Below are 21,160 nucleotides of genomic sequence, written 5' to 3'. Positions count from 1 at the left end.
CGACCTGTGCTGGTGCCGACGTGGGGGACAAAAGACATTTCATGTCAGCAGGATTTTGCTCCAGTGTCACTGGTGTGGGACCCCTTTCCTTCAGAGAGAGCGGCTGGGGCAAAGTCAAGGTGACAAAATGAGAGACCTTTCCTCGGTGGCTCCCACTGCAGATGTTTCCAGGGTTGCTTTTAGTTTTGCTCGCAGTGGGAAGGCATCTGTTTGGTTTAATTCAGCGGTTTTCAGCAGCCCAGCCTTTGCTGTGACTACACCGGGGTGCAGCAGGGGAGGGAAGAACTTGACCCAAACCCAGGCAGGGTCATGCAGAGTTTCCACTGCCCATCCTGGGACAGCTGGGACCTTCGGGCAGGAGATGTGCCAGTAGAAAATCCCTTTTGCCTTGACACTCTCACTGAAACCCTTCAAAATCACCATCACTTCTATAAAGCCACGATCTCGAGCAGAATCTGCTTTCTGTAATGCCCTGTAGGCTGAAATTAATGGTGTTGACGTGTTTCAATTCTTTACTTCTGCATTCTAGACATTCTAGACATGAGGAAGAAATTGTTTGTGCTGAGGGTGGTGAGAGCCTGGCCCAGGTTGGCCAGAGAGGTGGTGGCTGAACCATCCCTGGAGACATCCCAGGCCAGGCTGGACGGGGCTCTGGGCAACCTGAGCTGGTGCAGATGTCCCTGCCCATGGCAGGGGGGGCACTGGGGGAGCTGGGAATGTCCCTTCCCACCCAAACCATTCTGCAATTCTATGATTTAATGGCTGTTGTAGAGCCCTTCTTTAATGCTATGGGAACAAAAACTATTCCACCAGCCATCCCAGTGTCTCCACACAGCACATACTTTGCCCCACATTCTTCTGTGGATGTTGCTGGACCTTCTCCATCATGGAGAATCCTCCCTGTCCCCGGGCAGGCAGCGTCCCTGCTGCTCATGGTTCCTCTTGTTCCCACGCAAAAATGCCTCCTCGTCATACTCGGCTCTCCCGGGTGTCCACTGTTCTTTGAATCCTTTTGTTTTGCCAATGGAGAACAGGAGACGTGTCCTCAGGGTTTGGGGTCCATCCCCACATCCCCTCAGTGCCCAGAGATGTGCATCACCTAGAGAAGAGGAAACCCAAGGAAATGCGATATTTCCCCGTAGTCCTCTCCAAACCCATGACCATCTCCAGCTCAGGATGTTTCCTGAGCTCGCTGTGGTTCGTCTGCTCAGGAACCTGCTCATTTCTGCATATTATTTGCAGATCCTAATTACTCATTCATTAGGATGGCTAAACATCCCCGCTCTCTTCCTCTCCTGATCCTTCTGCATTACCACATCGCCTGGAGCCCTGGCTAGTCGTTTGCTTTCCACACAACTGTGAGATTATGGCTTTTGGGGTTTCTAGGAAAACAGCATTTAACAGTTTCCAATTATCACCCTGGCTTGGTAGGACAAAGATGAAACGGCCCTTCCAGGCCTCTCTCTGCCCTATTTTCTATCATCCCATGAGTCTTTTTTTTTTTTTTTTCCTGTTCAAATTCTTTTTTCCAATTGATTTAGCTCATAATTGTTTTCAGCTTTGCAGACCTGGCCCTTTGCAGGCTGAGCAATAGAACTCTATTGCTGGTTTGGACTTTCTGCCCGCTCACCAGAGTTTACACCGCAAAGTGATCACAAGTGGCCAGTTTCTGATGGGATCAGTGATGCAAATCCTCTCCTAAAGGGTCATCTCAGTATTTCTAAAATGCTTTTTCTTTTTTTTAAAGATTTTTTCTTAACATTATATCATTGGAGATGTCACAACTTTTGGTCAAAAGGAAATTCCGGGAGGTTGGAATTTCCCATAGAGTCACACTCAAGGTGGAAGTGCCGGAGCTGCAAGGTGAAGATTTCTGGCACTTAGGTTGATGGAGTCGTGGTTGGGCTTTAAAATCCACAGATTGTGGAAGAAAGCTGCTGACAAGCTCCCTTGCTGTTGCTTTGCTCCTGTCTGCAGGGATCTGGGTTTATTAGAGGTCCCCGGACACCTGTTAAATGATAATGGCTGGTTAATGGGTGGGTGGATGCGCTCATGCACCTGCTGCAGGGCTGCAAAGCTGGGGCGCGATGGTTGCACTCCAAACCCTCTTGTGTTTCAGGGCCACCAGGACCCAAAGGAGACCAAGGCAACAAAGGGATGGAGGGTGAACCTGGTCTTCCCGGCCTGCCTGGGCTGCGAGGTAAGGAACATCACACCCAGGGTGCCCAGAACCCTGCAAACCTTCACCCAAAGTCCATAGAGTCAACAGGACACCTCCTGGTGACTTCCCAACATGTCCCTTGGGACCTCGCTGGCTACGGACAGGTCTTGAAGAACAACAGGGTTAACCTGCTGCCCCATCTCCCGCCAGGCTGTCAGTCTTCGGGGTCAAAAAGTCTCTCTCATTGTGTAAATATGCTTATGGATATCTCAGGGTGGGTGTCAGAGGATGGAGCAGACTCTGTTCAGTGGTGCCCAACACCAGGGTGAGGGGCAGCGGGCACAGACTGAAGCACAGGAGGGTCCATGTGAACACGAGGAGAAACTTCTTTGCTGGGAGGTGCCAGAGCCTGGCCCAGGCTGCCCAGAGCGCCTGTGGAGTCTCCTTCTCTGAGACATTCAAACCCCCTGGCCCGACCTGTGTGATCTGCTCTGGTGACCCTGCGTGAGCAGGTGGGTTGGACTGGGGGATCTCCAGAGGTCCCTTCAACCCCAGCCAGGCTGGGATTCTCTGATTTCCCAGCTGGGACCAGGACAGCGAGAGCTTCAAGGGTCCATCACCTGCCGGTTGGTGCCCCCAGGCCCCTTCGATGCAGCCACCCAGCCCAGCGTTGGGCAGGAACTGGCCACCACCACATGGTCACTCGAACCAAGCCCTTGCAAGGCCCTGGGGCTGGTCCCGCTGCCCGCACTCCCCCGGCAGCACACGGGGACCCGGCTCAGGGTCCCTCTAGGCTGGCTGAGGAGACTCGGGCACCAGCTGCAGCTCTTGAGGCTTTTCATAGGACGTTATTTTCAATTTCAAGAATGCCAAGTTTTTTCCCCGTCTCAATTTCAACCTTTTTTTTTGAGAGAAATTCAATTAAAATACAGCAGAAGACACCCCCTACCCCAAGAAACAGGAGTCAGCTTGAGCCTGTTTCTGATTTTAAACCAAGCCTAGAAATACTGGCTTTGCATCCAAGAGCCAGGAGTGGCACAGAGGTGATGGAGGATCCCCTTCGGTGAGGACTTTCTGTCCCCAAGAGGCTCTTTTGAGGTGACAAGATGCATAGACGAGGTTCCTAGGGACATGGCTTAGTGCCAGGGTGGGATTAACAGTTGGACTCAATGATCTTAAAGGTCTTTTCCAACCCAGATGGTTCTGTGATTCTATGATCTGTCCTGCCCAGGGCACGGACCTCCTTCTCCATCTCCAGCCCTGGCTCCACCTTGTCTCCTGAAGACCTGAACTACATAAGACTATCGGTGTCAGAGTCAGGTTTAGCACCCTGGCCCTGTGCATTTGAGCTGCGGGTACTGAGCTGGGCTTAAAACCTCCTATTTTGGTACCCCGGTGGGCGGCAGGACCAGCCAAGTGGGGCAGATCCAGCTTGGAAAGCCGACCGCTCTCCCAGAGCCCTGCTCAGCGCTGGCTGCCCCTGCGCCTTTCACCGACAGCTACATTTTTTTGCGTTGACAGATTCATGGCTGTTTTTCTTGGGTGTAACAAGCATCAGAAATATATTGTCTGGCTTCTTTCCCCCTCTTTTTTTTTTTCTTTCCTCTTTTTTTGTTTAGACGGAATAACAAAACAAACTCTGGAGGGCTCACCTTCAGGAAGAGTTGCTGAAAGGGCCACTATTTTTAGGTGTTTCTCTGTCTCATTTTCTCTGCTGCTTTTTGGAGGCGGTCACAGCACCAGCCCTTTGGGCAGGAGAAGGTCAGGTTCAGGTGCAGCCAGGCTCGTGAAGCATCCCTTTTGCACAATGAATCTACCACCCTGCCTTTTTCCCACCTTCTCCACCCAACCCCACGGCCAGGCCCTGCAGCATCCCCCTGGCAGGGAGGTGAGGTGTTGGCTGGATGCAGCAGGGGAAGAGTTAAGTCCAGACCACGTCCACTGAAGCTGGTGCCCAAATTCCTCTTGGCAGCTTTTTTTTTTTTTTTTCTCTTAAACCAGAGGAAAAGAGTGACTAAGTCTGGAAAAGCCCAGCCCAGGAGGGGTGGAAGGCTCAGTGCCAAGGGAACCCGGTGATCCCTGTGCATGGGCAGGGGAGACACAGCATCATGCCAGGCGGGAGACTGAGCTCGGGTGCTGAATGAGCTTCATCTCAAGGACTTCTCCCCTAGGAGCTTCAGATCCAGCCCCAGGCTCAGGCTCAAGCTGAGTCTCTGCTGGATCAACATGGTGGGACCACCCCGAGGTCCCACCAGAGCCCATCACCGTCACACCTCCATCCATCGCTGGCCCCCATGGATGGAGGTCACCCCTGGAGCTTCGATATGTCCGCTATGAAGGGAGCCCAAGCTCTCAGACTAAAGCCCCCATTTCCCACTTCCCGGAGGTCAGGAGTGCTCAGCTAAGGGGTTTTAATCCAAACCCTTCTCCAATAAATAGCAAACCCACCTGCTCAGCATGCATGGATGGCAGGGACCTGCAGCTCATGCTGGGCACGTCATGTCTCTTTGGGGTCTCTGCTCCACCCTGGCTCCTCACTCTTCCTCCTTGGTGTCCAGCTTTGGAGCCCAGTTACCTTAAGCTGAGCCTTCAGGTGCTCCAATCATCAGTCCATGGCTGGGTTAAATCCATCCTGTACCCAGGGGTGCAGAAAGAGAGCATGAGGTGGACTCTCGGGTGTCTCTGGATGATCCCCAAGTCCTGGCAAAGAACCAGAGACCACCTGCCATGTTTGCTGGCAAGCAGGACATGTGTGTGTGTGTGTGCACATCTGGTTTGTGTAGGTCTCAGCTACAAGAGGGTCATTTTGCCTCTTTGTCCTCGCTCCAGGGCTACCCGGGGAGAGAGGACCACCAGGACCACGTGGCTTGAAAGGCGACCAAGGAGACCTTGGCCCTCCAGGTCCAGTGGGGATGCGGGGATTCAAAGGTAAGGACCAGCCCCTGCGCTTGCTCCTGGGTGGGTCGTGGGGTCTGGCTGGGCTTGTTGGGCGGCAAAGTGGCTTCTGGAGACCACCAGCATGAGGGGCAGAGACACTGGTTGTGGGTGTGAGAGGGGTGGGTCCCTCGGCTTGGGACCCACCTGGCTGGGGACCCACTGCACCAGTACAGGTTGGGGTGGAGCTGCTGGAAAGCAGCTCTGCAGAGAAGGACCTGGGAGTTCTGGGGGACAACAGGGTGACCATGAGCCAACAACGTGCCCTGTGGCCAAGAGGCCAATGGGACCTGGGGTGCATGAGGAAGAGTGTGAGCAGCAGGGGGAGGGAGGTTGTTCCTCCCGCTCTGCTCTGCCCTGGGGAGGCCCCATCTGCAGTTGTGTGTCCAGTTCTGGGCTCCCCAGTTGAAGAAGGACAAGGAATTACTGGAGGGAGTCCAGCGGAGGGACACAAAGATGCTGAGGGGTCTGGAGCATCTTTGTGATGAGGAGACACTGAGAGAGCTGGGGCTGTTGAGCTGGAGAAGAGAAGCTGAGAGGGATCTGATCAATGGGATCAATATCTCAGGGTGGGTGTCAGAGGATGGAGCAGACTCTGGTCAGTGGTGCCCAACGCCAGGGTGAGGGGCAACGGGCACAGACTGAAACACAGGAGGGTCCATGTGAACATGAGGAGAAACTTCTTTGCTGGGAGGTGCCAGAGCCTGGCCCAGGCTGCCCAGAGCGCCTGTGGAGTCTCCTTCTCTGAGACATTCAAACCCCCTGGACCGACCTGTGTGATCTGCTCTGGTGACCCTGCGTGAGCAGGTGGGTTGGACTGGGGGATCTCCAGAGGTCCCTTCAGCCCCAGCCAGGCTGGGGTTCTGTGAGAGGAGATCTTGCTGGGCTGGGAACCTGCACATGAACAACCTCTGCACCGAGAACTTTCCAGCCAGAAGTGGAGAGAGTTCAGGGACTAGAGGGAGAATGGCAAAACCGTTGGGTTTTTGCTGCTCCTGCCACACAATGGGGCTCAGGCCTCGACAGAGCCCCGTGAGGACCTGCCGGGCTGCCCTCCCACGCTTGGCTCTGTCGGGGTTTTAGGAAGAGCCTCGTGTTTGTTTTCTGGTGACCTTTTCTGGCTCGCTGTGGTCTTGCGGCTCCCCACCACACCCCGGCTAAGAGCAGGGAGAAACTGTGGGTGTAGGAAGTGGCTGCGCACCTATTTAGCAGGACGGATCTGTCCCAGGAGATCTATTAAAAGAAGTTCCATCCTGCAACCTAACCCAGGATGAATAATCCCAAAACATGCTTTTTCTGCCTCAAAATGCCTTGTGGTCAGGAGGAGGCAGGAAGAGCCCAGCCCAAGGACACAGCACCTTCCTGGGCAGAGCTGGAGGGGGCCCAAGCTGTGAACCCCCCTCATCTCATGCTGGTGCATGATGTTGACCTGGGATGTGGCCACCTGGACCTGGGGTTACAGCCACAGACCTGTGTCCAGGTCTGGAAGATGCCCGGAGCTCTGCAGGCAGCGCTGTGGGCAGGAGATGTTGGTGTCCCTTCTTGCAGAGGTGCCATCTGTTATTTGTCTTACAAGCTCTCCATGCAGTGAGCTCTTTGGGTGAAAGCTGAAGGAAGATGTCCTTCTAAAATGTCCTTTTCCTGCTCTGTCTGGTCTGATGGAGCTGGGATAAGTCTCCATCCTCCCACCAAGGCAGAGGCTGCCAGCGGGGCACAGAGCTGGATGTGCTGCAAGAATAAAGCAAGCAGCATCTTGTGCTTGCTTTCCAGCACTATCACTTGGGTTTTTTGGACCTGTGGCCTGTAGGATGGCCAATATCATGTTGTGGGGATAAAGGATTTTTTCAGGCCAAACATGAGGGAGAAATTGTTTGTGCTGAGGGTGGTGAGAGCCTGTTCCAGGTTGGGCAGAGAGGTGGTGGATGAACCATCCCTGGAGACATCCCAGGCCAGGCTGGACGGGGCTCTGAGCAACCTGAGCTGGTGCAGATGTCCCTGCCCATGGCAGGGGGGCACTGGGGGAGCTGGGGAGGTCCCTTCAACCCAAACCATCCTGTGATTCTGTGATCCAAGCTGTGGGGTGAAAATACATGGCCTGATGCTGCAGAAGGTCAAACCAGCCCCTGGACACGTCCCTGACACAAACCTTGCAAAGGTGTGAGGGCTGCAGGGATGGGGGTGCTAACGCGAGAGAGACGTCAGCGCTGAGATGTTCCTGGCAGCGCATCAAACACTGAGGTTGGCCAACCAAAACCACAATGTGCTTCGGGACTGCGGTTTCCTTCCCTTCCCTGGAGCAGAGGAAAGTGGGTTTTTCTCACTGGCCAGTGCCAAGTGCTCATTAGAGGAGCAAATTATCCCAAAGAGCCTGGGACAGTTGAATTAGGCTTCAGTATCATAGAATCGTAGAATGTCCTGAGTTGGAAGGGACCCACAGGATCATGGAGTCCAACTCCTGTCCCTGCACAGGACACCCCACAGTTCACACCGTGTGTCTGAGGACGTTGTTCAGTCTCTTCTTGAACACTGTCAGGTTGGGGCCGTGACACCTCCCTGGGGAGCCTGTTCCGGTGTCCAGCACCTCTGGGTGAAGAACCTTTTCCTCATGTCCAGCTGACCCTCCCTGGCACATCTTGCTGCCATTCCCTCAGGTTCTAGAGAGGATCCAGTAGACAACCAAGCCCAAATAACAGATTTGTTCTGCAAAGCGCATCCCCGTGGGACGTGCCCCTTCTGGAGGGAGGAGACTGACGGGCTCCTGCATCACGTTTCCACTCCTAAGTCAAAAATGTTAACAGCTGCTGTGCTGGGTCAGTGCTGAGATGTGTTAACAGACCCTGTGGTGGGTGTCGCGGCTCCAGCAAGGAGCTCTCTGGAGACACGACACTGAGGATGAAGCCTTTCTCCAGCACTTCCCAGCCCAGGAGATGATGGAGACCATCCCCAGCCAGCCCCTGCCTCAAGGGAGAACCATGGCCACACCACAGTAGTAGAGCATCAACGCCCACAAGCTTGGTGACCCTTCCCCAAAGCTGGTCTTCATCTCAAGCCCCCTTGTCCAGGGAAATCAAGCACTTCTGCTATTGGTTTTGGGAGGTGATGGGTCGGAGAGCATGCCAAAGTATTGGTGGGTCTTTGCCATGCGGTGCATTGCTTCAGGCTATCACCGTATCATGGGTGCAGAGTAATCCCTGTATCTGAGGAGGCCCGTTGACTTGAAGAAGGTTTAGCCATCTCCAGGGTTCCACCAGCCGTGGCCTTGATGCACCCCCTTCCTCGTGCATTTCTTGGGGACGTCCTTGGTTTGGGGTGAGGATGACTCCATGGCAGCAAAGCCATCAAGTGTCCTCCCCAAGGGGATGGTCCACTCCCAGGTCCCACCAGAGCCCATCACCAGCACAGAGGTCTCTCCATCCACCTCCCCCTGTTGACCCATGTGGATGGATGTCACCTCCAGGGCTTGGACGTGTCCCCTACGAAGGGAACCCCAAACTACAGCCCCCGTTTCTCACCTCCCGGAGGTCAGGAGTGCTCAGATAAGGGGTTTTCATCCAATCCCTTCTCCAGCAAACAGCAAACCACGCTGGCAGCAAGCTCTGAATTTCTACAGTTTATGGGATTCTCTGAAATTTATAGGAAACAGATACTGAGCCAGGCAACGGTCCAAGGCCAGGCTTCAAGCAAAGGCCTGTTTTTCTGCAGCACCAGTCTTACACATCTATAATGACTTTTCTGAGCAACCAGTTCCCTGGGAAATACAGCCTGTCCTGGGGTGGGGGGAACCTGGGGGACATGAGCCTCCTCCCCAAAAATCCTGGGTCAAACCATCCCACAGAGATGTTCTGACTTGGTCAAGTCACAACTTCTCCTGTCCATAGCAGAGTCCTGAGTATTTTCCCTTGTTGGTATTTTCCTATCCTTGATGCATTTTCCCTCAAAATTACCCCAGTGGAGTATTACTTTTCTCGTTTCCAAATGGGGAAAATTCTTCTGGAAAGCGAGTATACATCAGTCTTCTTCACTCTTCCATGGAGAACATTGCGCAGGGAACACGTTCAGGAGGAAACAGCAGAAAATGAGCCAAGATAGGGATTACTAATTTATAGATAATTTCAGGGCAATAAGAGAAGTCCCCTTCCTAAACACCACGTGCAGGCAAGGAGGGAATTTCTGGTATGTTGCTGAAGGCAGAACGTGTTTCTGCCCATGAAGATGGGGAGTTGGCAGCTTTTCTTGGGGCTTGCTCTGGGACCATGGTGGTCCACCTCACCCTGCAGACCCAGGAGCTCTTTCCACCCTCCTCCAGTGATGCCCTATCCCATGAGCTTTGCAGGTTTTGTGCCCTGCCACTCTTAGCAGCGCTGATTTTTGGAGCAGAGGTGATGCAGGATGTCAGTGAGGACCAAGCTTCTGCCGTGGGAAGAGCTGAGGGTCACTTGTCATGGCATCTGTGCCAAAGTTGTCTGCACGGTCCAGAAAAACCAGCCTGAGCTGTGCTGATTGACCTGCAGTGGGAAACGGTTGAGCAAAACCTTGACACTCGTTGGGTGAAGGCACCAGGCAGGACTTTCTGGTAGGACCAGTGGTGATGCTGAACGCGTGAGCTCTGTCACATCCCCAGGTTCTCTCCCTTCCAGCTCACAGGGAAGTTGTCCCCAGCCAGGGATGTTCTCCAGCCCGGACACCTCAGGGAGCTGAGCTTGACCCAAGCGTGAAGTTCAGCAAGCTGTGCCACCAAAGGGGATGTCCTCTCTGCTCACCAGAGAGGTTTTGGGAGAAAAGAGAGATGGGAAGAAGGGAAAAAGAGAAAAGAAGGAGAAAAGCCTTCCTGGAGAGCAATGAAAAGCAAGGAGAGACCTGATTGTGGCCTTTCTGTACTTAAAAGGGGCCCCTAAGAAAGATGGGGACAGACTTTTTAGCAGAACCTGTTCTGATAGGACAAGGGGTGATGGTTTTAAACTAAAAGAGGGGAGATTCAGGCCAGACATGAGGGAGAAATTGTTTGCGCTGAGGGTGGTGAGAGCCTGGCCCAGGTTGGCCAGAGAGGTGGTGGCTGAACCATCCCTGGAGACATCCCAGGCCAGGCTGGACGGGGCTCTGAGCAACCTGAGCTGGTGCAGATGTCCCTGCCCATGGCAGGGGGGCACTGGGGAGCTGGGAACGTCCCTCCAACCCAGACTATTCTGTGACTCTATGAGACCAGCAACGGTCTCATATGGCAGTTGAGTGATTTACACCAGGAGCTTCAGTCCATGACTTTTCTGCGAGCACAGCCGATACATTCCTGTTCCTCAAGCTCCACCTTTGCACCTTCACCTCTTTCCATCATTCCTATACAACGCCCTATAGGATGGAGCCCAGACTCTGCAGGGAGGGCACTTCTAGAGTCATAGAATCATTTTGGCTGGAAAAGACCCTCAAGCTCATTGAGTCCAACCGTTCCCCAGCCCTGGCACTGCCCCATGTCCTGAGAACCTCATCTCCGTCTGTCCAACCCCTCCAGGGATGGTGACTCCAGCACTGCCCTGGGCAGCCTGTTCCAATGCCCCACAGCCCTTTGGGGAAGAAATTGTTCCCCAGATCCAATCTTTTGCTCTGAAAGAGCCAGATTTTTGGGGACAAACACAAACCCCCCATAACTGTATCTTTCCAACCCCGTTTCCTCCGGGCTGGGGAACGCCGGTGGTGCAGAGCAGGGGCTGCTCCGGTGTCCCAGGACCATCACGTGCCGGGAGCAGCATCTCTGGCCCCTGTCCCGCTGCTCGGGGGGGCTGTTCCCATCTGGTTCCCATCAGCGGGCCGGGCTGCAGGCAGCTTTCCTCATCCCACACAGCTGTGCCTGCCCGGGGGACCCATCGCGCCTTCCCACAGCCTCCAAGTTAAAGGGCAAGAATTTCCTGCATGCTTTTTTTTTAATTATTATTATTATTTTATACAAAATTTCAGAGCGTGTGTGTGTTGTTTGTTGTTCTTACACGGAGACGAAAGAGGATGTAGCGAAGCAGGGCTGTGCCGCAGCGCTGGGGCTCTCTTGTGGAGCATCGCTGGCAAAGCCACGACCGGCAAAGCCAGGACTGGCAAAGCCAGGACCGGCAAAGCTAAGCCCACAGCCCCACTCAGGATGGTGTTTTCAGTGGTGCACGCCGCAGAAAAGCACATCTGTTGCCTGCCAGAGGCAAAGCTGGAGCGTGGGCAGGGGTTTGGGGGTGGTGGGGTGCAGGCAGAGGCAGCCCTTGCTCGCGGGTCGCGAGGAAAGCCAAGCCATGATACAGATGATTAGTGAGCTCATTATTTTTATATGGAGGTAGGCGTGTTTTCGAAGGCAGCCTGTTTACCCAGCTGGTCCAAGCCCCTCAGCATCGCTGCTTCTCCATGGATACGGGGTCTGGGTTCAGCAAGTCTGCTCGTGGGGAGGTACCAGCTGGGTGCAGGAGGGTCAATGCTCCGCTGAGGCTGCGGGAAACCAGGTCCCTGCCCTTGACCTCTGCAAAATGAGGCCTTTTTAGCCCCAAATTTGGGGGTTTTTTTAGCCCCAGACTCAGGGTTTGTTTTCCTTTATTCCTGCTCCACTGTTTGGGATGGAGGGGGGGGCAGAGCGGATGGGATGGTTTGAGGGGCCACCAGCCCCTCTGTCCTCCATCTCCTATGGGACATGCACCCCAGGAGGATTTTTGGGGTGTTCTCCATCCTCCCATCCTTTCCCTGCACCCCAAACTGGGGGGTATTGTAGAGTCCAAACCAAGGGGTACCCCCCCTGCAGATACAGGGGCAAAGAACCACTTTGGGCATGAAACACAAACCCCCGGAGCCTGGGGAGCAGCCGGCCCCACGCGGGATAAACCTGCACAAAGCCGCGTTTTCCCAGGGCCACGTTGGTTTTGCTCTTCAAAGCATCATCCCAGGAGAAGCTGGAGGGGTGAGAAGGTTCCATAGCCAAGCAGCATGGCTGGGGGGGTCAGGAGAGGGGACAAGAAGTCATTTGCTGCTTCGTGCCTCAGTTTCCCCAAACTGATAAAGCCTTCCAAGCGCTGCTGACACCTAAGAGCAGGATCTCCGGGAAAAATCTGATTTTTAGCAAGATTTATGCCATGTGCTTTCTTTTCCCAGGTGACCGCGGCCCAAAGGGAGAGAAGGGGGACCGAGGCGGTAGCACGGGTAAGCTCTCGATCACGGTCATCTCCCCGCTGCTTTGGGTACCGTTTTGGTGGTGTTTGCGGGGTTAGGAGCCTGTGGGGCGATGCCTCCTGCAAAGCAGGCAGGAAAGCTGCCGGGACGAGGCTGCTGAGCCCTGAGTTTGGGTTTTCCTCCTTGGGCAAGAAGGAACCGGCGCAACGGAGAGGTGGGAGGGATGTCAGACCAAGGATGCTCAAGGGAAGTGGTCGTGACGTTAAGGCAGAGCCAAGCAGGGGGAAGCACCTTGTTCTGCAGCCCCAGGAGCCCCTGGTGTGTGGAGACCCCGACCGGGATGGTGGTGCTGGATTGAGGGTGCCCGAAGCTGGCTGGGGTGTTCTGCACCCCACTTTTTCCGGGAGATAAATAGGATCAAGCTCAATCATAGAATCATTTTGGTTGGAGAAGACCCTCAAGATCATGGAGTCCACCCGTTCCCCCAGCCCTGGCACTGCCCCATGTCCTGAGAACCTCATGTCCGTCTGTCCAACCCCTCCAGGGATGGCGACTCCAGCACTGCCCTGGGCAGCCTGTTCCAATGCCCCACAGCCCTTTGGGGAAGAAATTGTTCCCCACATCCAACCTCAACCTCCCCTGGCGCAACTTGAGGCCGTTTCCTCTGCTCCTGGCGCTTGTTCCTGGGGAGCAGAGCCCGACCCCCCCTGGCTCCAAGCTCCTTTCAGGCAGTTGCAGAGAGCAAAGTAATGCCAGGGAGCAAGCCCAGGGCTGGATCCTGCCCATCCTTATGGCTGTGCTGGGCAGGGACCTCATCCCTGAGACCCCTGGAGATACTGATGGTTTCCTCCAAGCTTTGGACATCCCTTCTGGGGACAACTCTCCTGCCTGTCCAGGGTATCTTTTCTTGGGGACATCCCTTCTGCCACCCCAGGGACATCTCTCCTGCCTCCCTGGGGAGATCCTTCCTGCCACCCTAGGGACATCCCTCCTGCCTCCCCAGGGTCATCCTCCCTTGGGGACACCCCTCCTGCCAACCTGGGGACATCCCTCCCTGAGGACATTCCTCCTGCCACTCCAGGGACATCCCTCCTGCCTCCTTGAGGACATCCCTTCCTGGGGAGGTCACTCCTTGGGGACATCCCTCCCTGGGAATATCCCTTCTGCCGCCCCAGCAACATCTCTCCTGCCTCTGTGGGGACATCCCTCCTGCCTTTCCGGAGTCATTCCTCCTTGGGGACATCTCTCCCACCTCCTTGGGGACATCCCTCCCACCACCCCAGGGACATCTCTCCTGTCTCAGGTGCCCACACAGGGTCTCCAGGTCCCTGCCACCAGCCACCGTGACACCCAAAGGGCGTCAAGCACAAGCAAGGATGTGGTGGGGTCGTAAGGGGAGCAGGGAGCTCTGTGGTGGGACGCACCTGCACCCCGAGGACCCAGCACCCCCACCCCTTCCAGCCACTCTTGGTGGGCGAACATGACCAGTTCCTATCTGCAAAGTCCAAATGAGGGTGAATATCACTATTTAATTTCCTGGGATAGACATACCCCACATCCACCCCCTGGAAACGTGGTGTTTGCATCCAGAATCCCAACCCAAAGTGACCGGAGTGGAGCGGGGGCAGCAGGAGAGGGAGGTGGGGGTCCAGGGAACATGGGGCAGATGGTCTCCATCACCGGGGGAGGTGATATCTCAACCCAGCTGCAAAGCATCAGGCCATGTTTTCTTGGCCACTGGGAGTTATTTCTCCTCCTCAACTTTTCCTTGCGCGTTTTGCTGGTTTTTGGGGGCTGGGCAGGGGAGAGGCCAAGGGGTTTGGAGGGAATTGCTGCAGCAAAAACCGAACGCGCATGCCCAGGATGAGGAAGAAATGGCGGTTTGGGGGGTTTACCGGGTATGTTGGAGCAGGATGGGGCCAGGAGACTTTGCAGGCAGGAGGATGCTGCAGGCAGGGAGCAGGCAGGGCTGGGATGCTCCTGCTGGGGAGGCCCCGATCCTGGACAAACCTCCCGCAGCACAACGATGTGGACAACCCGCTTTGGTCCCTGAGCATCTCCCGATGGCTCCACCAGCTCCTGGGGGCCAGGACACGAGCGCAGCCCCCACTCCAGCTGCAGCTTTTGAAGGGTCTCCAGGGTCTGTGGGCACAAAACAGCCCCAGGCTGGGCTGGGACCATCTGGGCTGGGATCAGCTGGGTTGGGACCATCTGGGCTGGGACCATCTGGGCTGGGACAAGCTGGGCTGTTATGGGCAGCTGACACTGTGAGAAGTGAGAAGACTTTGTGAGAAGACTTCTGGGGTTTATGAGCTTTTACGAGCCCTCTAAGCAACGCTTGTTAGAGGCTAAGTGGAAAGGCTGAGCTCTGAGAGTTAATTAGCAGCCCTCACCCTGCTGATTAATGGGAACATCCTGGTAGTACCTGGATCTCTGCCCTGATTCCACACCTCCTTGGGGATGGGGTTGTTGTCCTGCAGCGTGGACAGGCTCTGATGGGCATCCAGCAAAGCAACAGGTCAAGGAGGGACTTGCAGGGGGAGGAATGAGGATGTTGGGGTGAGCAACTGGCTTGGGTTGGAGATATGGAACGGGTCCTGGACTGTTGGTCACCTGCCTGCTCTCCTGGCACCAGGGAATGTGGGTGGCTTTGGAGGCAGAGCTAGATCGACATTAGATAGGATATTGGGAACAATTTCTTCCCCAAAGGGCTGTGGGGCATTGGAACAGGCTGCCCAGGGCAGTGCTGGAGTCACCATCCCTGGAGGGGTTGGACAGACGGACATGAGGTTCTCAGGGACATGGGGCAGTGCCAGGGTTGGGTTATGGTTGGAGTCTATGATCTTGAGGGGCTTTTCCAACCAAAACGATTCTGTGATTCTGTGATATCCCACCACCATGAGATTAAAACAGAAGTGGGACCAATGTCAGATGTTACCCGGCTCTTTGAAGCTCCCTCTGCAATCGTCACCTCTTGGTGTGGAGACCTTTTGGTTTCATCCCTTGGGAAGTTGCCATGGTCCATGTATGGGCAAAATCACAGCAGATAAGGAGGTTTTGTTCCCGTTTACACTGCTGGGATATTGTTGGTGGCTGTGGTTGTGGTGGTTTTGGTGGGATGGAAGCAGAGCGCAGCCCCCCGATCCGTTCTCCAATGGGGACCAGCCTTGGGCATGGAGGATGAGCTGGAGAGTTGATGGTCATCAAGGAGGAGACTTCGGTCTGCCTGGAAATGCTTCTTCATGCAGCAATCCAAACCTCATTTATCTTCTCGTTTGAGAAGTGATGTCAGTGAGCATTTCCAATGGGAATGTGTGTTTTGATAGGGGAAAAAAAAGAAAACAAACCAACACCCTGGCTTTGAGAAAATCTCTTTAAATACAAATCTCCGAGCAGCTGCAATCCAACCTTGGTTGGAAGAGCCCAGCTCCACCCGTGGCCGCCGTCCCAGCCTGCGGTGAGTCACAGAGCCCAGCTGCCCGACAGCGATTTTCTCCATTTGACCCCTTTTTCATCCCAAATAATGGGATTTGTGGCGTGTTCCTTTTGCTGGGTTTCCTTGGCTGGGGGTGGAAGGAAGAACCGTTGTGGGTTGGTTTTGGTGCTGAGCTCCTCGGTCATTCCCTTGGCAGATAAACCACCACCCCTCCGTGCTTCTCCCTGGGGTGACCACGCTGGTCCCACCTGGCAGGAGGGTGATGGTGGGAGGAGGAAGGCTGAGCAGCAACAGGGAGCAGAGGGAGCAAAGCCATGGTGGGGAGGAGAACATGTTATGTCCCACCACCCCAGTTTGGCTTTTTGGACCAACTGGAGCCATAAGCACCAAGTCAGGGTCCACCTGGGCAGCGTGGACTTGGTCCTTGTTCTCCAGGCTGGAAGAGCCTCACAATCACCTGAAATTCCCTTTCTAGTCCCTTTTGGAAACGCTTTGTGCCCCGGGTTTGTTGGCATCGTCCTCCTCCCACGTGGTTGCTCGGATCTCCCTCCTCATCGCCAGCCTGAGCTGTCTCCCTTTGGTCTCACCTTGGTGGCTTCAGGACTGGGCCTTGCCGGTCCCTGCCCTCCCTGCAGCACTTTTAGGCTGTGAACAGGTTTCCCATCTTGGCGTGACCACCGCAAGGCTCATTGTCCCCCGACAAAACCCTGGGGCCCTTCTAGCACCACACGCAATGGTGGCGGGATGTCCCCAGGTCTCCTGGAGGCGCATCACCCCGCGCTTTCTTCAGCTGAGGGCACAGGAGGTGGTTCGAGGTGGGCAAGGAGCAGCACTTGGAGATGCCACCAAGGTCCCTCTGATCTTCTTCTGTCTCCCCAGCAGCCGCCGCCGAGGAGGGGATGATTCGGCTGGTGAACGGCTCCGGCTCCCACGAGGGACGGGTGGAGGTCTTCTACGACCGGCGTTGGGGCACGGTGTGCGATGACGGCTGGGACAAGAAGGACGGGGACGTGGTGTGCCGGATGCTGGGCTTCCGAGGTGCCGAGGAGGTGTACCGCATGGCCCGCTTCGGCCAAGGTAGGACCCCTCCACCCCTACCCCACCTCATCCACCACCAACACCCATAAATCAACCCAGAAACCCACCAAAAATGAGCCTGGAGGCATCCAGCGTGTCCCCCACAAGCAGGACAGGGGCTGCGGTGGCCCAAGAATCACAGAATCCCAGAATGTCAGGGATTGGAAGGGACCTGGAAAGCTCATCCAGTGCAATCCCCCCGCCGGAGCAGGAACACCCAGATGAGGTTACACAGGAAGGTGTCCAGGCGGGTTGGAATGTCTGCAGAGAAGGAGACTCCACAACCTCCCTGGGCAGCCTGGGCCAGGCTCTGGCACCCTCACCGGGAAGAAGTTTCTTCTCAGATTTAAGTGGAACCTCCTGTGTTCCAGTTTGCACCCATTGCCCCTTGTCCTGTCACTGGTTGTCACCCAGAAGAGCCTGGCTCCATCCTCCTGACACTCCCCCTTTCCATATTGATCCCCATGAATGAGGTCACCCCTCAGTCTCCTCTTCTCCAGCTCAGAGCCCCAGCTCCTCAGCCTTTCCTCACACGGGAGATGCTCCACTCCCTGCAGCATCTTCGTGGCTGCGCTGGACTCTCTCCAGCAGTTCCCTGTCCTGCTGGAGCTGAGGGGCCCAGAAGCTTCAGCCCAGTTGAGCACCAGTTTATTCAGCACGGGCAGCCAAACATTTTGGCGTTGGCTCGTGGGGCCGCGTGCGCGGCCTCCGCTGGCGCGGGCCCCGGTGGCCCGTCCCCGTCCCCGCGCTGACTCAGCGCTGCGGAGCCGTCCCCAGGCTTGTTGTTTTGGAACGAACGCTTCGGGTTTTCCAGCCGGACGTGGTTTTTGAGATCTATTTTCTTTTTAGAATAACAAAAGGGAGGGGGAAAAAAAAAAAAAAAAAAAAGGAAAAGGAAAAGCTTTTAAAAACAGAGGGGAACTGTCAGGAAGGCTTTGGTGGGCGGAGCGGCGGCCCTTGGCACCAAACCGTTGGGGTGGGGTGGGCTTGATGATCTTGAGTGTCTCTTCCAAGCAAAACGATTCTATGATTCTGCCCAGACCAGCTCCCTTTCCACTTTGGCTTTTTAACTCCTTGAGTTGTTTTCTCCCCAGCCGCTTGGGGCTGCCAGGGAGATGATGGGTCCCAAAAGCAGGTACCCACCATGGCCGTCATCCAGCCGTGAACACGTCGGTTGGTCAGACCTTCTCCACGAGCACGGCTGGAGCTCTCCAGGAGTTGGTGTCCTTCACCCCAGCCCTGGGAGACCTCCCACCAGTGCCCTGGTTGCCCACTCCTGGGTTTCTTCCACCGTCTCCCACCCCGGTCCTCTGCCACCCTCAAAGCTGGTACAGCCGCCTGGCTGTAGAATCATGGAATATTTTGGGTTGAAGGGACCTTCCCAGCCCCCCCAGTGCCCCCCTGCCATGAGCAGGGACATCTGCACCAGCTCAGGTTGCTCAGAGCCCCGTCCAGCCTGGCCTGGGATGTCTCCAGGGATGCTTCAGCCACCACCGCTCTGGCCAACCTGGGCCAGGCTCTCACCACCCTCAGCACAAACAATTTCTTCCTCATGTCCGGCCTGAATCTCCCTCCTTTAGTCTAAAATCATTATCATTGGTGGCTCATGTCCAGTGTCTCACCCCAGCACCCAAGTCCTTCTCCTGGGGCTGCTCTCCATCCCTCCAGCCCCAGCCTGGACTGATACCGGGGTTGCCCCGACCCAGGGGCAGGACCTTGCACTTGGCCTTGTTGAACCTCATGATGTTCACATGGCCCCACTTCTCCAGCTTGTCCAGGTCCCTCTGGATGGATCCCGTCCCTCCGGTGCGCCACCTGCACCGCTCACCTTGGTGTCACCTGCAACCTTGCTGAGGGTGCACTTGATCCCACTGCATCATTGATGAAGATATTAATTAGTCTTGGTCCCAGTAGGGTGCTTTGAGGGACATCCCACCTCACTAGGAATAGTGACTTGGGAAAAAATGACCCATGAAGGACATGGAAGGATTTTCCTCCCCAGAGGCCCCCCCACGTCAGAGCTTTGGCGCTGGTGACCTGCAGCGATGGGGAATTAGGACGTGCCCTGAAAATTCGCACTGGCCGAGGAGAAAACCTGGGCTGCAAAGTGTAAAATTAGAAAAATCTGGATTTATTCCTGTTTGTGGCGTGACCCAGGCAATTTGGGGCACCCCAAATGTGGTTTTACAGGGGGGTCAGGGGCACCACGCTTGGACTAACCACCACCCCCCGCGTTTCTGATGACGAATCACAGGAAAACCTTGCGAAGCAACTGGATTTTTGCAGCATTTTGCTGCTTCCTTATCAACCCAGCCATCCCTGGAGCCGGTTGTGCGCCGGCTCCCGATCGCCGACCCCAGACGGAGGGTCCCGAACAGTCCCCAACCCGTGTCGGGTGGGCTGTAGGATGCTGTGGGGTCTCAGTTCTCCAGGAGCATCATCCCTCAACCTCCATGGGCAGCTGCCAAGCAGCAAAATCCTTATTTCTAGGTCTTTATTGTAATTAAGCATGAAAAATACAAAAAATCTCCAATGAAACTCCACTACCTCATTACATCACAGTGAAAAATAATATGTAACATATAATATATAACATAATACATGTATATAGTATATATAGCATATATACTATATATATTGTTTATATATATAGTATATAGTATATATACTATATATAGTATATAGTATATATTATGTATGATATTACGTACTATAAAGTGTATTATATTTATGTAGTATAAAGTGTATTAACTTTATTTTATATATATTTTTTATTTTTTATATATAATATATAACATATAATTTATATACTACATATGTTACATTTCATACGTATCATACATAATATATAATGTATACTATGTAATATGTTTCATATATATAATATATACTATGTAATATGTTACATTTCATATATTTCATACATAATATATAATATATACTACATAATATGTTACATATCATGCACATCATACATAATATATAATATATACTATGTACTATGTTACATATCATACATATAATATGTAATATATACTACATACATGTTACATATTATGTAGTATATATTATATGTTATATATAAAAATAATATATAGGTATAAAATAAAGTTAATACACTTTACCAAAAAGAAGGACCGATATAATAATTACAGGGGGGGATTTTCATAAGGGATGAAGCCTTTTGTTCAAGGGCTCGAACGATTTTTGCTTTACCCCGGCGACGCATGTTCCCGCGGTCACGGGGGACGCAGCGGGACACCAGTGCCGCTCCCGGTGCCCGTACTGGTACCAGCGCCGATCCCGGCGTCCCCCAGCGTGTCCCCGTTTCCGCAGGCACGGGGAGGATCTGGATGGACGACGTCTCCTGCAAGGGGACCGAGGAAAGTCTCCTCCGCTGCAGCTTCTCCAGCTGGGGCAAGACCAACTGCGGCCACGCCGAGGACGCCGGCGTCAAGTGCCTGACGCCGTGACGGGGGGGACGGGGCGCCCCCAAATTTGGCTGGGGAGTGGGGGTCCCTCCGTCCCCCACGAATCTCAGCCGTGCTTCCTGAAATGGTTTTATTATTAGAGAAATAAATGCTTTTTTATTATTCTCTACCCTGCTGGTACAGCCGTGTTCGGAGGGGGCAGGTCAAAGAGCGATGGGGATTTGTGGGGGTCCCGGGGGGCTATAAATACAGACCCTGGGTGTGGCTTGGCCCTGGTTCAAGAAGCCCCTGGGTGGGGGGTACAGAGCACCCCGGGGTGCCTGAACCCCCAAACCCACCCCCAGAGACACCCCTTGAGGACCCCCCAGAGACCTCCCAAAAGGGCTCGGAAAGCCCCCAAGGGCTTGGGCACCCTGCTGAACTTCAGAGTCACCCCCTCACGGCCTGGGGGTTCAAGAGTGACCCCCCGCAAGGGGGTGGCAATGCCATGGAGACCCCCCCAAGGGCTTGGGGACTCCACTGCCCCAATGAGGTCCCTCCCCAAGGGTGTGGGGACCTCATGGAGACCCCCCTGAGGGCTTAGGGAACCCATGCAGCCCCCCCTAAAAGCACTTGGGGATCCCTCAGGGCCCCCCCAAAGCCTTGGTGACCTGCGTGCCCCCTCCAGAGCCCCAGGGACCCCTCTCAGGTGCCCCCCAAATCCTTGGGAACCCCCAAGAGCCCCTCCAAAAGCACTCGGGGACCCTTTTACGTCCCCCCAAATCCTTGGGAACCCCCAAGAGCCCCTCCAAAAGCACTCGGGGACCCTTTTACCCCCCCAAATCCTTGGGAACCCCCAAGAGTCCCTCCAAAAGCACTCGGGGACCCTTTTACCCCCCCCCCCAAACCCCCTCTCAGAGCCTGGGGACCCCCGGAGACCCACCCCAAGCCCCGCCCCGCCCCACAAGCCCCGCCCCTCGGGCTGGCCCCGCCCCCCTCCGCCTTCCTCCCGGTTTG

At 54.8% G+C, this 21,160-nt stretch overlaps 1 protein-coding gene across 2 annotated transcripts in view; it reads left to right on the top strand.

Annotated features, from left to right (window-relative positions):
- The window catches only part of SCARA5 (scavenger receptor class A member 5), a 38,502-nt gene extending 18,194 nt beyond the window's left edge, over positions 1 to 20,308 (top strand). Inside the window, exons 5-9 of one of the 2 annotated variants that reach the window (XM_065632684.1) lie at positions 2,120 to 2,200; positions 4,991 to 5,089; positions 12,203 to 12,250; positions 16,539 to 16,733; positions 20,070 to 20,308. In XM_065632684.1, the coding sequence (XP_065488756.1) occupies positions 2,120 to 2,200; positions 4,991 to 5,089; positions 12,203 to 12,250; positions 16,539 to 16,733; positions 20,070 to 20,206 (560 nt within the window). In that variant the 3' untranslated portion in view covers positions 20,207 to 20,308. Of the gene's footprint in view, positions 1 to 2,119; positions 2,201 to 4,990; positions 5,090 to 12,202; positions 12,251 to 16,535; positions 16,734 to 20,069 lie in introns of both variants that reach the window. The other variant, XM_065632683.1, reaches the window with a different exon arrangement.
- The last annotated feature ends 852 nt before the right edge of the window (positions 20,309 to 21,160 follow it).

Source organism: Caloenas nicobarica, chromosome 3 (assembly GCF_036013445.1).
Source record: "Caloenas nicobarica isolate bCalNic1 chromosome 3, bCalNic1.hap1, whole genome shotgun sequence".
In the NCBI taxonomy this organism is placed as follows: domain Eukaryota; kingdom Metazoa; phylum Chordata; class Aves; order Columbiformes; family Columbidae; genus Caloenas; species Caloenas nicobarica.
The sequence above is the reverse complement of the archived record's forward strand: the minus strand, read 5'-3'. Positions and strand labels throughout refer to the sequence as shown.